This window comes from Triturus cristatus, chromosome 11 (genome assembly GCF_964204655.1).
Source record: "Triturus cristatus chromosome 11, aTriCri1.1, whole genome shotgun sequence".
NCBI lineage: Eukaryota > Metazoa > Chordata > Amphibia > Caudata > Salamandridae > Triturus > Triturus cristatus.
The window spans coordinates 399,471,777-399,488,818 of NC_140594.1; the positions used below are offsets into that span (position 1 = coordinate 399,471,777).

Below are 17,042 nucleotides of genomic sequence, written 5' to 3' on the forward strand. Positions count from 1 at the left end.
AAACTTGTAGGAGGTAAAAAGCACATTGAGCTAGCTAGAAAACATTAATAACCAACTACCAATTCCTTTAGCAATTGTACTAGTGTAACATGAGGGCGAATTAATGCAAACTAAATCCCATTTCCTCCTTATCTTAGATCTTGCACAGTAATCTTTAAACTAAAAGCATTAGTGCTATATACTTGGCAGAGCTATTCTCTGCATATGATCTACAAATGCTGCTATCCCTTAATAATGTTATTCAATAGGATAACCCCACCTGCACATTTCCTATACTTGTATTATATCTCAAGAAAACAGTGATATCCCCATGTGCTCCTAACAAAATATGCAATATTTCCTTTAGCTAATGTTACCTAAAACATTACTTATAGTGCTTTACCCTACAGTGTGAGAATCGGGAAATGTAAGTAATACAAAGAAATCAGTTGATTAAACTTCTCTTCAGCATTACAAACTTCCATAGCGTAATGTAAAAATCACATACTGTCACAGTGGCTCCCTACGTGGAAATTGCACGTTCAATAGGGTTGATTAGTTCTAAAAACAGACTTTAGCCTTTCACCCTTAAACCTGTTGTCCCCTGTCTGAGAAGGGCTATGCCATGCGGACTTTACAATGCAAAGCAACTCTGGAGACTCACAGCTGAAAGACAGTCCTGTTCCGTCTAATAATTTTAAAGGTAGGATCTAACTTCTGCAATTTTTTTTATACTTAGTTTTATTTGTGTGCAGTGTGTGGTGTGCATTCTTAGCAGTTTAGAGGTCAGCTGCTTGTTCCATACTTGCATGTGTGCATTACTGAAGCCTGAAATCAGTTTGAACACTGCCCTAAGTGGCAGAACTGCTTTTAAACAGTAAATTTAGCCCAAATTCGACTTTGATGGTAGGGGCACTTAGAAATGGATAACTTACAATGTTTTGGCATATTAGGGATCCCCAGAGTGTCCTCTAGATATCCTAGGAATGGGGGATCAGAAATGTGTTTTGTACGCCTGGGTAAAGTGACATTTTCACATTTTAGTCCCCCTCCATTGCGGGAAAGCGCTGCTTAAATTCGACTTTGATGCTAGGAGTTCACAGTATGATTATTTAGACATTATAAAGAAATGATTTTAGTGCAAATATTTTTAATAAAACATTTTTTTTCTCATATGGTGAATATTTTTCTTAATAATGATCACCAACCCTTTTGATATTTTCACATATGAAAAGCAACCCCCTTTTTCTTTCCTTTCGCCTTTAAATGCATTTATGTATTTAACTCTTAAGCACAGAAAGTTTACAGAAACATGAAATTGCCTGCGCCACTTTTTAAAGGCCATTAATTATTTTACTATCAGATCCACAGAAATGATTATTAAAAAGGCAACAAGAAGGAAAGTCCTATAATTTTAATCCTTTCTATTTTATCCAAAATAATAAAACTGTCTTTTCTGACTTTTAAAATCACCAGTTTTAAATGCATGCTTTTAAACCATGTTTGCACTAATCTTAAGATCTAGTTGACCCAGCATATTTCATTGCGGCTGCTGAGCAGGAATAGCCATGTGCTATTTACTCAGCTGTTGTCTGACCAGTAGGCATCAATTTCGACGCCTTTCTCAGGAAAAAAAAACCCTTTGCTATATTGTAATGTCCTGTAAAAGTTTAATCTCTGTTTGTTGTGACAGAACGCTCCCTCCCAGTGAGACAGATTGGAACAGCTGCAAAAAGAAGGGCTCCCTTTTTAGTGCAGGAAATTTTAGCAGAGTTCAGTCTATTTCAAAGTCAGGCATTTCAAGCCAGATCAAAACCTATAGTCTTTTAATGTCGTGATTATTTCAGCAACAACCAATTTACTCAGATGGCGTGAATGCCTTTTAATATCTAATGCAATGTATCGAAGGAGAATGCTGTAACATTCTATGTTTTATTCCTAGTTATTTTCAAAGCACACAAATTTGTTTTTTTGTTTTTCTGTGAGGCCTTTTCCCTCTATTGGGTTTTAATTCTAATTTTGTGCTTACCCACTGTAGCGATATAATAATGAAAGGTTAATACATCCATACTCTGTTACTAGTTTTACTTCTAATGGTAGCGTGCAGCTATTTAGCATGTGTTATATAATTAATTCCCTGAATTTTATTCTGTAAATTACATTTGCATAACAGAATGACAACAACAACAAAAACAACCAAATTTAGCTCATTCCAGACTTTTTCAACAAGGGGGCCACACATTCATAACACACAACACAGCGCGCTTAAGGCTAGCCATTCTTACACAAAGAGCGCAATCGCTACTTACTCACACAAGTACCACCGGTGTCAAACCACAAACCACATAGACATTCAAACACACAATTAACCCACAAATCAACACTTAGGACAGAAACAAAAGACAGCCCACAGACTGTACTTAACCAAACCTTGTAAATACTAATTGTAAATTATATTTACAAAAAGAGAGCTCTCAAAAAAAAGTACAGAGATTACACCAAGAGAAAATAGACAGCCAAACGACTGCCATATTCAAAAAAACATGCGCAAACCTCAGACCTTTTTCAAAAATACACCAAATTACTAGTTTGGCTGGCAGAACACTCAAAAGTGCTCTGCATATCACCACTTATGAATGTTACTAAGTGTACATATCCGGATTCTTTGTAGATATATTTGGTTCCATGGTGTGCTAGTCACCAAGGAAGAAAATATCTTTTTACTATACCTAAACCTATTTAGGCATCCCCTCTGAGGGGAGTAGGCTGAGTACTTTCAAGATTCACAATGGTACCTCCAAGAAAGCATCACATTCTACGAAGTGCGCTTGAAACAGGCATGCCAAGAATATTGTAGCAAATACAATATTATACACCAAGTGGCACTTAACTTAATGTGTGCCTTTCAAGTTTTCACAATTTTGAGAAAAATCTCCTCATTAGCTGCCTACACAAATTGCAATTCATATATTTCCAAACAAGTCCAAGATGTTGGCCAACCAAGCAAACAAACCTTACCAAGCACATATCTCCAGCCTACCTCTGCCAAGTTCTGCAAGACCTAACGCTCGTTTTTAGAATACTCACGCCAAAAAGTTCTCATTCGGGATCGGCAAACACTTGGAGGATCAAATCAGGGAGACCAGAAATATACTGGGCTGCAAAGACAAACAATCTCTGTGCGCAGGGTACCTCCTCAGTAGATTTCTGTCCTGTCCTGAGTAAATTCCTGTCTCCCATCAAGACGACTCCCTTGGATAGCCGCTTCTCCGATGAGCCCCACGTCCGGGCGCCATTTGAAGAAATAAAAACCTTTCTAGGGGTTCACTGATACACCTGGTCCTTTAAACCAACAAAGAAGAGATTGGCACGGAAGCTAATATCAAAATAACAAGTTTATTAACCTCACATGAGGGAGACTGCGTCACACAGTACCCTCAGGCCACTTTATGAGACAGTCTCAGGGTCACAAAAAACAGGGGCCTTATTTTACCCCATTTACCGCTGAGTATGCAGGAAGACTCAAAAAGAGGCAGTACAAGTGTGCACATAAGTACATAGATGGATACATAAGAATCGCTTAGTCAACAGAGTGGGAGGAGAGACTAAACTGCTTACATCAGTAAGAATAGCCTGGCAGTTACATCCTAGGACAGGGGTATTGGCAGCTATAGGTCTTTCTGAGCATGTGCAAGGCTCTGGCTCAGTACTGGAGGAGTTAACTGTAGTTGATGACACAAGCAGATTACAAGGGCAGTCAACAGTGAAGAGGGAGAAAGCACATAGCTAACTAAAATGGCTGCCACAAAACAAAATGGCTTTAGCTCAGGCTAACAGCGATTCCTGCAAACTTTAACAATGGGTGGTTGCATGAGAACACCCATGTACCACCCATGGAAGGCCCAAATGATATTTAGTGTTTTGAAGCTGTGCACTGTGCAACTTTGCGTTACTTTCGAATACTACCCAATGTAAATCCAAATTTGTGTCGGACTTCACACTTTGTATCAGGTTTTCTTTGCAAAAGTAATGCAAACCCTATGCAAAGTCTTACTAAATCTGGGCCATTGTGTCTAACTTACCAGTGTCAACTGCAAAGTTAAGGCTGCCTGATGTAGAGAAAGCCATTGAAAAAGACGCAGATATCTAATACTGACTTCAGCGATCACACTAGTGCCCTGGTCCGAAAAAGGAAATCCTGTAGGTCTCCTTGGGAAGTTGCGGCTGTGACTGATGGTTTTTTTTTTAACTTTATTGCCTTTTACATATCATTCAGCCATTCCGCTGGTTACTGCTGTGATTGATGGCCAACTTTAGGAGGCAGGGTTGCCTGAAGGAGCCCTGGTGAGTGAGGCAGCTCACCCTAGCATTGTCGATCAGCACAGCCACCTTTGGTAATTCTAAGTGTGCACCATATTTGGTTATTCCACATGCCTGAGAGAAACAGGCTGTAAAAACAGAGTTTGGTGGAGCTCTTTATCGGACATTGCTATCCCTTCACCAGAACAGAAAAGTTATTTGGCATAGATTGATCTGTGGGTCACAGAATGCCAGGAAGCTGTCCTGCTGCACACAGCAAGCCCGCACTTGAACTTTGTTTGTTATTTCTTAAAATGTTTTCTTTCTGTAGAGAACCCTGAGACTCGATGGCATCCCTGTATATTTAAGTATTCTGGGGCTGATTTTCAAGCCGCTTGCGCCACTTTGCATCCCTTTTAACATGTAGAAGTGACGCAAAAGTGACTTGTAAATCTGCCCCTCTGTATGTACCATAGTAAGTTTTGTTGCGTTTACGATACTTACCTCTTTTTTAAAAGACAAACACTGAGCTTTCAATTACAATAATGCACCTATTGTAGGAATGTTTGAGTTCTGAGTCTCTTCTCTCCCCCCCATCCCCACTACTTCCCTGAGACATCTTGACTGCTCGGCCGGGTCAAGCTCGGAAAGGGTGGATTTTGCCCAGTTTGCAGATACATACCAGAACCAGAACAGACACCAGGATAGCGGTGGCAAACACCCTCAACCACCATTTATTGGCCCCTAGCCACTGTCTGTCATGGGGCCCCTCGAATGTGTTCTTACTGTAGGTCTTGGATAAGATGGAGGGTTTGAGAGTTCACTTGGTACAGGGGAAGATTGAGCAAACACTGCTAGCTTCCTGCCCACGTACACAAGTGTCAGAAAGGTTCAGAATGTTTGAATCTCTTTCTGATAAGGGTCACTAAAAGAGTAAATGTCAGGGCTCAATAGAGATGGCTCTGCCAGGCAGACTGATGTCTGGCTTAGTGATGCCACCTTGGTGCAGAAGACCCGCCCCGCGGTGGATACAACCGTCCAGCACAAGAGATCTAAGCTGACTGTTACTGCTGCGGATGAAAATATAGTTTTGTTTTGGGGCAGGACCACCAATGCCATATTTAAGTTCCCAGTTTCACTGTTTTTCATCATAAGTAAAAAGTCATTTTGGGATGCCGCTTGTCGAGTCCTGGGGTAGTAAGAATTCTCTATATTCAAAGGAGTGCGAGGAACAGAGAACTAATGCACCCTCTCCCTAAAGTATCAGAACATATGTGGCCCTAAAGACAAATGAAAGCTATATATCCCGTATGCTTCTAAGTGAGTTATCAGAAGTTCAAGTATCTCTCACTGCTGGCAGAAGGGAGAAAAATGTTTTCCCATTTCAGTCACCCAGATCATAGCAGTTGTGTGCTCGCAAAATACATGGTTCAGGTAGGTGGTAAGGGTAACTGCTGCATCCTGGAGTGACCGGTGGGTGCACAGATCCGTTCTACTTTGCCACAGCTTCTCGTCATTGGTGTATTCCCGTTTTACTGGGGCCTGATATACTATTAAGTTGGAACTCGTTCGAATGGTCCCAGCTGGTCGTGCCGGTGGTGTGTGTTTCTATGCTGGGTAAGGTGGGCCTCCTGTCTGTACTGGGAGCCTGCCAGCTGTGTGTGGGCAGTGCACTCAATGAATGTTTCTGAGGGAGCCTTCATTAAAGATCAGGAATAAAGTAAACACTTAAGAAAGTGTCCAGGAAACACTATACTACTTTAATAATGTGTAGGCTAACATATGTTAAAAACGTGGTAGGTGTGGATTTTGCTTTAAAGTTGGGTCGATACGTTTTGCTGCCTGAATGTGCAGGGAGCTTCTTCAGGAGCAAAGGATCCTATTGGGTTCCTAGGGGGTCTACGTGGGTACTTGCATTATTGTTTGGGTCGATGCCCCCTGAAATGTACACCAGAAAATAAGTGTCAGATTTCAAGGTGCTGAAAATAAGACCAGGTTAAAATGTGCATTGCAAACCGTTCCAAACGCAAATACCTTTGTCTCAATAGTTAGGCACCTAGAAGACTAGTCCAGAAATTCTTACTCTCCACCGGCCAAGACTGACATGATGTCAGGTATTTGCAGCACACACAGATAAAGGAAAAGAGAGAAAAGCATAATATTTCTTAAAACATCATTTTTGTCACCATTAGGGTCATATTGCATGACGGAACATTTTAAATGTGATACACGTACTGGGAAATAATGTCTGAGACATGCTAATGCAGGGCATGAATGCCTCTTCCTTCCACCACTGCTCGTGAGAGGGTGTGGGATAGCATCCTTCAGGAGGATAGGGAATTTCACCTCCCTTGGGATGGAAATGGTCTCTCAGTAGACCCAGGGGTACCAAGAGCACGGTGTTCTCCAGAGTTTAACGTCACAGTATAATGGCCCAATTAGAGGCTTGTCTGAAAGTCCCACACTCATATTACCCCACAGGCAATTTGTTTCCCCCTAACTTCCACCTGCCAGATCCACACCCCAAAAGAGGGTTCCTGTATGCTATCCTATAGACTCCAAGAGCCGGAGTAGTGACTCTCTGTGTTAATCTCTTTTTTCACAGATACCCTCGACATCCACGTGTACGCATTTGTTGGAGACCGTCGAGATAAGTTTCTCCGCACCTTCGAATCCTCCATCCTGAAGGAGTTTCTAGATGATGACATGTTAAGCTCTGTCCTGGAGGACATTCTTGGGGATTCAGAGTCACTCTCTGAGCTGAAGAACCTTGTACTTGACTCAGAGTCATTCTCCAGGATTGAGGGGTTTTCAGAAGCCTCCACCTCACTGAGGCCACAAGTCCTCAGAGCAATTCAGGTCCTGGGTAGGGTGAACAGGATTCCAGTTGCTCTGAATTTGCCAGGGACAAACCTCTACCTGGCATGCGGGACCCCACCCTCGTTGACTTTGGAGGTGAGTGATGGTGGAGGGGGTTCTATTTCTAGTGCAGAGCAAGAGTGGAGAGAAGCATTATTATTCTGTGCGGTAAATTAAAGGCTCCACCCTCTTAAGCCTGCAGTAAAGTGATATCATATTGTCACCAATGTATCCATAAAAACAAAAAATTGTGATATACACCATATAATTTAGCAGTTCACCAGCAGCGGGAACAATAGAGTTTGGAAGCAGGGACACAATATTCTAGGAGCGAAAATGCATCAGGATTCTTCAAGGCAGCTCTTGTTCCTGAAAGGAACTGGGGCTCCCTTGAGTACTACCTTCTTCTCCCAAGTCTGCCAACAGCATTCACAAAGAGAAAGGTGATACAAGGAGACACCAGCTCCTTTGAGATGTCAGTAACTCATCAATTATTTGTGACTCCATTTGCAATCACAAGCCATTGATACATTCCATTGTGACTTGCAGATAGGGGGGGCCACCCCTTCACGCCCTCTGCTAATTGCAATTCAGAGTGAATAACAAACCCATTTTGTGTGTCTGCAAGGCTTTTCCAACTTGCAAAATTAGTTGAGTAAATAGAAAAACGCCTTTTTGCAGTCGCAAGCCCTGTGATTTTGCAAATAGCAGGGTTTGCAGTTGCAAAATGGCTTTGTACATCTGGCCTCTTAACTCCTCATTTGACTTGTACCCCATTTATATGCCGGCAGTGCTCAGCTTTTTTTTCTTTCCCCTAAGGTTATTCCCTTCCTTCAGTAGCAAATATAGGATTTCCTTGCAGCTATCCAGCACTGATTGGCCCCAGGGAGTGCTGGGCCATATGGGGCAGATTTCCACCAGCTCAGAGGGAGAAAGGAAGAGGACCTCAGCAGTCTGCTCTGCTACCCTCCTGTTGTGTCTGACAGTAGGTGTGCCATACAGTTGCACATACATTGTGCATTCAGAGTTCCTTCCATAGTGCCCTCGACTTGCTTGTACAGTGTTAAATGTTGTATTGTGTGTGTGTCAAAAGTGAGGGTGTCAGACAACTTCTGCCACAACTAATTTCCATGGCTCATGCTGATGTACAGTCGTCCCCTGAGCTCTGACGGAAGCTCTACCAATCCTCCAGGTCCACGTGTCTTCCTCTCATTGGCTGAGCATTATAGAGGGTGATCTAATGGGTGTAGGAGTCCTTGATCGGAGTGATACTTTGCAAGGTTGTCAGGCACTGCTGCCCGCACTTGTTCCTGTCCTCACCATTCCCGTCTCTTGTGGTCGGCTGCCCCTGCCTGCGCTTTGCCTTGGTATTTGAGCCGGGCCTGGGTGCGGGTGATCAGCTACCTTTAGCCTCAGGACACAAAGTACTGCAATCCTCAGCTATGTGACTCATGAGCACTGGGGAGGCCGAGCACAACACTGTCAGACTTAGCAGGACAACTGGTTACTCACCGCACCGCATCCCACACCTTATGCCATGCAAACCTCCACCTACTACCAGCGCCTAAACCACCATGGGCCTCCACAACGTTCAGGTCCTTCAAACTGCACAGTCCTCTCCTGTGGCTCGATAATCTCATTCAAATCAGAGACAACAACTGCCGTCTAGATCTCACGTGAGCCCTTTAAACTCGCCTTATTACACTCAGAAACTGTCTGATGGAAGCCCGGCTCATCATGGCCCATGGCACCACCAGCCACCGCGTAAAACACAGCAGCATGAGCTGTCCAGAGACCACAGGGTGTGAACATGAACATCTCCACGCTGTCTGGTATTTCTATGTTTTTTAATGCTTCAACCTATGTTTCTCTTTGATCATCACAGTATCTTCAACGTTTCTATATGTAGTCACGCTGCAGCTCATGAGCTCATGTCCATATGTACCTCCTTAATCCCATGTCATGTATCGCCAATTTATCAAAAGGACTGTAAATTGTGATTAGCCACAGATACAAGGCAGGGACCTCATTTACGCTGACCCTTTTACATTCAAGAGAGATGTCGCCCATGTGGAATATGTTGACAATATGACTCTTGGAGTTTGACAATGTGGCGCTCAAATGCTATCGTGAACATGTGGATAGTGTCAGCTCATTGGACGAAGGGTGAGGGTTGATGTTTAACTCGCGAGGTGTCAGGAGCTAATGGTACCTCAGTCCTGAAGAAATGTGGAGCGGTTCTAGAATCGATGAGGCAATCTTGGGTTTAAACCCTCCAGACAGAGATGTCCTGCGGAGGGTGAGGTGTGCATTACGACTTACATTTATTTTTATTTTTTGCATAGTGTTCGCAGTGAACAAACCAGGTTTTGTGGTCATCGGAGTACTATACTATTATGCTATACTATACATATTATCCAAATGGATATTTCTAAAAAAAGATATATTGTTTGAAGAACTGGAATGAAATGATTGGTCAACCTCTTGTCTTTTCAGATAAATGTAAATGCTGTATGTATGCTTGGATTTTAAAATCATAATTTTAAGTAATGTGTGGAAAATGTCACATCATTGTAGTCAAGTGAAGAAGATTTACACATTTAAAGCGGGATCAGCTCATTTCAGGTGTGTATAGAAGTGGACCTACTTCAGAAGGATGTTTACTCAATCCATGGAATGTCATCTTTCAACCCAGTAAGATGTGATCTGAGTTTGAAAATCCATTGTTATTCTCTGGTGAATCCTCTCTCGCTGGTGGAGCTTGGATCAGGAGTGAGATGAAGCTTTTATAGTATGATCCATTTGAGGTCATTCTCATTATGTCCCATTTCAAGACAGTGTCCAGGTTTTTGCTAGTTGAGCTGTGGCGGCTTATTATACTTTTGTATTCTCCTTCATCGGATTTTAACCTTTCTGGTTGGCATGTTTACATATCATAGGCCAGAAGGCGAAGTGATAAAGTAGGTCACTTTCTCTGTGTTACAGTTGATGTGGAGGAAGATCTCAGCTCCCTAGGCCTTCTTCAGACTGCGGATAGCTGCCCCAGTGCCCTGTCTGCAATCACTAAGGGGACACAGGTCCAGCTTTTAGCTTTCCAAGGCCCCCTTCATTCTCCAAAATATAAGGTGAAGGATGCCCAGAACTGCACACTGCTGCCCTGGCACAATTTTGCTGAGGTAGTTGTCTGCATTCTCATGCTGATCTTCAAGCCGTACATCTCTAGAAAAACAATGACATTCTCTGAATTATCTAAAGTTAAAGAGAAATTAAAGAGAGTGTCAATAGTGACTGCGGCATAATTTAGAATGAAATGAATTTCAAAAGAGTAAAGGCACTGTCACAGCACCACATTACACAATATAGAATATAAAAATATATACTTAAACATGCATATCATTGAAAATTGACGTTTTCTGCAAAAAAACACCTAACGCCATCAGAGTGTATACATCAAATACTGGCATAAAAGAAGCTCAAAACCTTCAATAAGACCTCGTGACCATAACAACAGCCGATCAATAATGTCCTCAAAGCTAGCAATGACTATATTTTTCACACAAAGAAACAATCGTGGCATCACTATTTAAATTTACTCCAATTATGGATACTTAGCTGCCCAGTGATAGAAACTCCTGAGCATTCATCAACATGGACCCTCTATATCTCATTCACATACATTATGCTCCTTCGTACAGGGATGGTGGGGATGGGAGTTAAGGGTACGCGAGTACAATGGGGGTTGGGTAATAAGGTTAAAATGCGACTTTTTCTTGCGAAAAATTTGTCTTAGGCATACAAATTCTGTGCAGTTAAGTCTCTTTCTATCTCCCTCTCTCTTGCTCTCCACCCTCCTCGTCAGCCGCGTGAAGAAGCTCCGGACAAAGTGGATGACGATTCCGGAAAACGCATCCTCTTCTGGCACCGTATAGAAAGCGGAAAGAGCAACTTTGAGTCCGTGCTGCATTCGGGCTACTTCCTATGTACCCACCCGGATGACAGGGAAGGCAGCTTGGAGCTGTGGAATAACCCTCGACTGCAGCAGGCCATTTCCTATTTCTGGCTGTCGAAATGAAAGCACCCCAGAACTCAACGGTGTACAATAAACTCAGGCTGTGGTGAATGGCAACTCAGGATAGGTAGATCCTCCTGAATAAAGGAACAAGATGTCAAATAATCCAGGTGTTTCACAGACTTGAGAAAATAAACAAGCATTTGCAATACAATCGGTCTGGCATTTGGGAACAATTGAGCTATTTGCGTTATAAATGATATTGTTTTTTACTTATGTTTTTTGTATGTAGTGGAGTGGATGTATGTTGTTTGTGTAGAATTATGTGGTTTGAATTGGAATTTTTAGTTGTGAAATTGTGTGGGGTGGAATTATGTGGTGTGTAGTGTATTTGTGTATTGGAAATATGTGACGTGGTGAATAGATAAGGATGAGAGCTGTATAAAATAGAAAGTAAGATTGAGAATGATACGTAGTTTGTATATAAAGTGGTGAATAACCTCTAGATATAGTAGTAGAAAGAGTGTGAGAAAGAGAGAATGAAGGTTGAGAGAAGGTTATAGACGCATAAAGAGGCTGCGCTTGTGTACACAGAAGACACAGAAAGAAGAGGAGGAGAGCGTGTGTTTGCGGTTTGGATTTTTGGAAAGTTACGGTAAAGAAACTGTGCTGAAAGACCTGAAGTGAACTAATATAAGAAATGCTGGATAAGTGTGTGCAATGGAATTATGTGGATCGTAATTATGTGGTATTAAGTTTATTGGACTTATGTGTAGTGGTATTGTGTGTTGTGGAGTGGCATTTATTGTGTGGAACAACGTGGTGTGGTGCCTAATTATTTGGTGTGGATTGGATTTTTATGGTGTGCAGTGGATTTGTGTGTTGTGGAGTGAAAATTTCTGGGGTGGAATGGAATTGTGTGAAGTTGTGTGGAATTGTGATGCACTGAGTGAAAATATGTAGAGTGGAATTATGTGCCATGGTGTGGAGTGCATTTATGTGGAGTTTATGTGGCATGGAGTAGATTTATGTGGAGTTTAATTATGTGGTATGGAGTGGAGTTTAATTATGTTTTGTGATATGGAATTGTGTGGTGTTGAATTGTGTGCTGTGGCATTGTCTGGAATTGTTTTGCATGGTGTGAAATTATGTGGAGTGTAAATTTGGGTCAAGCTGCAGAGTTGAATTTTGTTGAGTGTAAATATGTGTTTTAGAGCTGAGTGACTGTGTATGGATTGTAACTATGCGGCATGAAGGGTAATTATGTAGTTTGGAGTGTAAATATGTGCAGCGGAGTTATCTTGATTTGAAATGTGTTGCGTGGAGTGTAATGGAATTATGTTGCATTGAGTGGTTTTATGTGAAGTGGAAATTATGTGGCATTGAGCGGAGTGGAAATTTGTGGAGTTAAATTTGATTCATTGTTATTATGTGGTATGAAGTGGAATGATGTAGATTTGAATTGTGTGGTGCCGAATTATGAGATGTTGAAATGGTTTGTGTAGTGGAATTATTTGGTGTGCATTTGTGTGTTGTGGAACTGTGTGATATATAATTGTGTGGCGTTGAATTATGTGGAGTTGAATGCTTCTTGTCTTTATAAATCATGGCGTTGATGTGGATGAATTTAGGACTTTCAATCTGAGCCACATCAACTCCTGCCAGAACTGCGGATCAGATCGCATTCCAGCGCGCTGGAGGTCAACCCCTCTTTGCTATTTCAAAAGATTACATGCATTCTCCTGGAGATCGAGTTGCAGATCTTTCTGGCACTGGCAACGCACGCCCAGCCCCACTCACCATTTGCCATTGTTGCAGGATGGCTTTGTTAGTGGAAGAGGGAATAATGGGTGCAAGGTTATGTGAAGGATTGGGATTTGAGAAAGTCACGTTAATGTTTAGCCAACGCATTCAGAATTGAATATGGCTCAACTGAAACTGTCCTATTGGCATTTCAGAATAAAGAAGAAACAGACGGGGCCCGTATTTTTTGTTGCATGGTTCTTTTGGCAGGGTAGTGAGGAGGGGCTGGGGTGTAAATCTACACTCGCTGCAGGTCTCAGACGTAAAAGGGTCTGTTCTCTGTGGCATGAAAGAATGAAAGGTAGCCAAGGACCATAGGACTAAAATATGGAAAGTGGACCTCCAAGATGAGAAAGCAGCCGCCAGGGTCCCATGCCTTCTATGATTGTAAGAGGTATTTATTGACACCTAGATAAAAAGGTGTTCTTCCGCGCCTCACAGGCTCGACAGAAGAAACAGCAATAAACATTAAACCAAGCATTTGCATTTGCAATGCATCGGTTTCGCCTTTGGGACCTTATATGTATTTAGCAATGCAGCACATTAGCCTGGGTGCTGAAACATCTACTGTTCTTTAATATGGAGGGAAAGTAAGCACCAAACTGCGTGACACACCAGGTATGGGAACACATGAGAGAAATATTGCCTTTCAGCGGGGAATGGTATTGTCCAAAGCTCTGTTTTTAATATAAAAGCAGGGCCTTCGGTGGTCATATGACTGAAAATACAAGATTTGAAAAAAATATTATTGAACTGATAATTCTTAGTTCCAGCTAACAACAATCCTTGGCCGCATCTCACTTTGAAAAAAAATAACATATAGCCAAAATATTTTTCAAAAACGATTCCGATGTTACGTCGCCTCCGAACTGATACATAAGTGACCAGTTAACAAGGGGTTTTCATGCCCAAGAGGATATGATGCAAAACAATGTCTTGCAAAAATTAGAGGCCCCCCCCCCTGCCTTTAGTAGCATTTCGGGGTAGAGGCGAGAAAGAGGCTGGGCCAGTGCACATCTGGTCAAGGGGAGTGGGAGGGGCCTCCAGGAAATATGAGGAGGTGGGGCAAGCTATTAGTGCGTCAGCTAGGTGCGCAGGCCACCCCTCCATGGAAAGGGATATAAGAGCACGGCCCTCTTTGGGCCAAACAGGGGGGCAGCACAGACCACAGACTAGCTTGTTGGTGTGGAAAAGGCCGCTTTATTGGAAACAGGTGCACCTTACAAACAACAACCCTTGGCCTGTGCCGTACAAAACTAATCCTCACTAAATATAGCCTTCCTATCTTAACCCCCACCGACTCCCCTAAACATATTTCCCCCCTGCAACAAATTTATAACACAAACTTACAATTCCTAACTTTTCTACTCCTACCTAACTAGGTAACTTCTTATGTTCTATCACACTGTAACCATACCTCATTATATCCCCAATGACCTAGGAAAAAACGCCCCCCAGAAGCATAGCGCACCACACCAGCACCTGTTCCAGCAACAACCCCTTACAAATTTTGTCCCCCCCCGATGCACCTGCTCCCAAGAAAACCACCCAACCGCAAACTGAATAGGCTAAAACAGGGACAACCAGAAGAGAGGGAACCATCGAAAAAACAAAAAACCCCTAGGGAGGGAGGGCGGGACAAAGCAACCAGCCCCAGTGTGTCCCTGCAACCGGCTGTCGGGTCACGACCACCAAAATGGTGGCTCGTGACATGAGATGTCCGGTTATAAATATCCCCAGCCCAAAAACAGCCCAACCCCAGCCCAGCCAGCCCAAAGCTAGCCCAAAAGAGCCCAACCAGCTGCCCCCCGGACCAAAACCCCCCAGGGGGGGGTCAAGCCTCCCGCTGGTCGGCTGCCCCCCCCCCAAAGTCCTATTGGGCCAAACAGGGGGGCAGCACAGACCACAGACTAGCTTGTTGGTGTGAAAAAGGCCGCTTTATTGGAAACATGTGCACCTTACAAACAACAACCCTTGGCCTGTGCCGTACAAAACTAATCCTCACTAAATATAGCCTTCCTATCTTACCCCCACCCCCTCCCCTAAACATGTTTCCCCCCGCAACGATCATAACACAAACTTACAATTCCTAACTTTTCTACACCTACCTAACTAGGTAACTTCTTATGTTCTATCACACTGTAACCATACCTCATATCCCCAATGACCTAGGAAAAAATGCCACTTGAAAGTCGGAACTGCTGGCTTTCGACCCCCCCCTTAGGCCTCCTGATATCTGCACACACCTATGGCCCTGTCCAAAGCCTCCTTCAGCTGTATGATGTATAATTCCATGCCATATCGAGACAGATTAACCCCATCCTCTCTAAAGAAATACATCGCTGCATAGTGCAGCTCCGGGTGTTCCATCCTACCTATCCCTTCCCTAGTGCAGAAAATCCTCATGTCCCTATTGATCTTCCTGCGCGCGCTATCTATGGCCGCCGGCCACTCAGCCCCTCTCCAAATTCTCCTAGGGATAAACTCAGACCATATGATATGGCAACCTGACCACTGTTTCCGCATCTCTAGCAAGTCCCGCTTCATTTGCTTCAACAATGCCAGGCCCTTGCAGTGCACCAGATCGTTTTCTCCTAAGTGTATGACTGCAACATCTGGACAAACTCCTCCCCTGACCACCTTGTTCAAAACCGGAAATAGCTCATGCCACCTCATGCCCTCCTTTCCCTGCCAGTGACAACGAAAAAGCCTAGGATACAACTCTAAATTAAGGTTCCTGTTCTTGTCCCATTCAGAACGCTCCGCTCGCTTCACAAAAGAGTGTCCTAAGATGAGGATGGACAAACCGGCCACGTCCGGCCCCGCCACCGCACCTGAAAAGACACACATATCATACAAGGGAACAGCACTTCATGCCTCCTCCTCCAATCCGACACCCCGCAACCTGACGTATGTCTTGTAGCAGTCCGATTTCCACCTCCCCAAGCGCATAAGTTCCTCCCTCCCCCACCCTTTTCTGGCTGCATCCGTTGCCGCACCTATGCAAAAAGAATGCACCCCAAAAAATCTGGGGTCCTCACCCATGACATGCAGGGCGTGCCGCAGAACCCAAAGCAGCTGAGCTGCTGTCACCCTTCCCCGTTGACCCGGCGAAAGACCTCCCCCGCTGCCGCCGTCACCCTGGACGCCAAAATCTCCCCCACCCCGCTGGGCACACCGCCCAATCCGCCAAGGGTCCCATGACAACCCATTTCCCTGCCCTCCGTTGAACGGTCTTCGAGCGCTGCAACAGAACTGCCACCTCCCTGGACCGCAATTCCACCTCCCCCATCGGATCCCTGGTTTTCCCCTCTGCCCCACCACCTCGGACACCCGAAAGGCCCCAAAATACATCCATGACATGAGGGTGGAAAACAACGTGGTCTCTTCCCGGTTGCGGCAAACGCTCGGCAAGAGCTGTCTCAAGACGACAAGAATACTCGCTGTGATGGGATGACGCTGACGGGCCTTGGCACCCCTTCCTCGCACCCAACCTTCTAATAGACGTGCGCCCAATTCCCCCACCGACGGCGCATAGCCCCACCACAATTTCCCCATAAATGCTATGGCTGACAACTTGCCTGCGATCGTCGCTTTCGACATCCCCTTGTCCATCATCACCAGGATAAACTGCACTACCTGCTCACTCCTCACCCCTCGATCGTCATGTCGCCCCGCCCCACTGTCCAAAAATTCCCACCATGCCTGCTCGTACGCCTTCCACGTGGAAATGGCCACTGACCCTCTTACCAGTTGTACGACCCTTTCTCTCCTATCAACCACAGTCCCGCTGGCACTGGCGTCTTGCATTCGTCCACCTCCGTGACTAGCCCATGGAACCTCTGCCACTGTGAACGAGACAAAGCATCCGCAATGTCATTGTCCACCCCTGGCACATGCCGGGCTTGAAACAAGATGTCATGTTCCAAACATCGCAGCACAAACACCCTCAACAACTTGAGCACCTGTGGGTCCCTAGCTGACTGCCTATTGACGACATGGACTACTGACATGTTGTCCACTTTGAAAATCACCCTTTTGTGTGCTAACTCCCACGCCCACACCGTCACTGCTACCACCAACAGGAACAGTT

General features: G+C 44.1%; 1 protein-coding gene across 2 annotated transcripts in view; it reads left to right on the forward strand.

The window, feature by feature from the left end:
• Nucleotides 1–11,360, forward strand: part of LOC146784292 (uncharacterized) — a 46,462-nt gene extending 35,102 nt beyond the window's left edge. For both annotated transcript variants that reach the window (XM_085635525.1, XM_085635524.1), the window contains exons 6-7: nt 6,884–7,233; nt 10,997–11,360. In XM_085635525.1, coding sequence (XP_085491651.1) covers nt 6,884–7,233; nt 10,997–11,209 — 563 coding nt within the window. In that variant the 3' untranslated portion in view covers nt 11,210–11,360. The remainder of the gene's footprint in view (nt 1–6,883; nt 7,234–10,996) is intronic.
• The last annotated feature ends 5,682 nt before the right edge of the window (nt 11,361–17,042 follow it).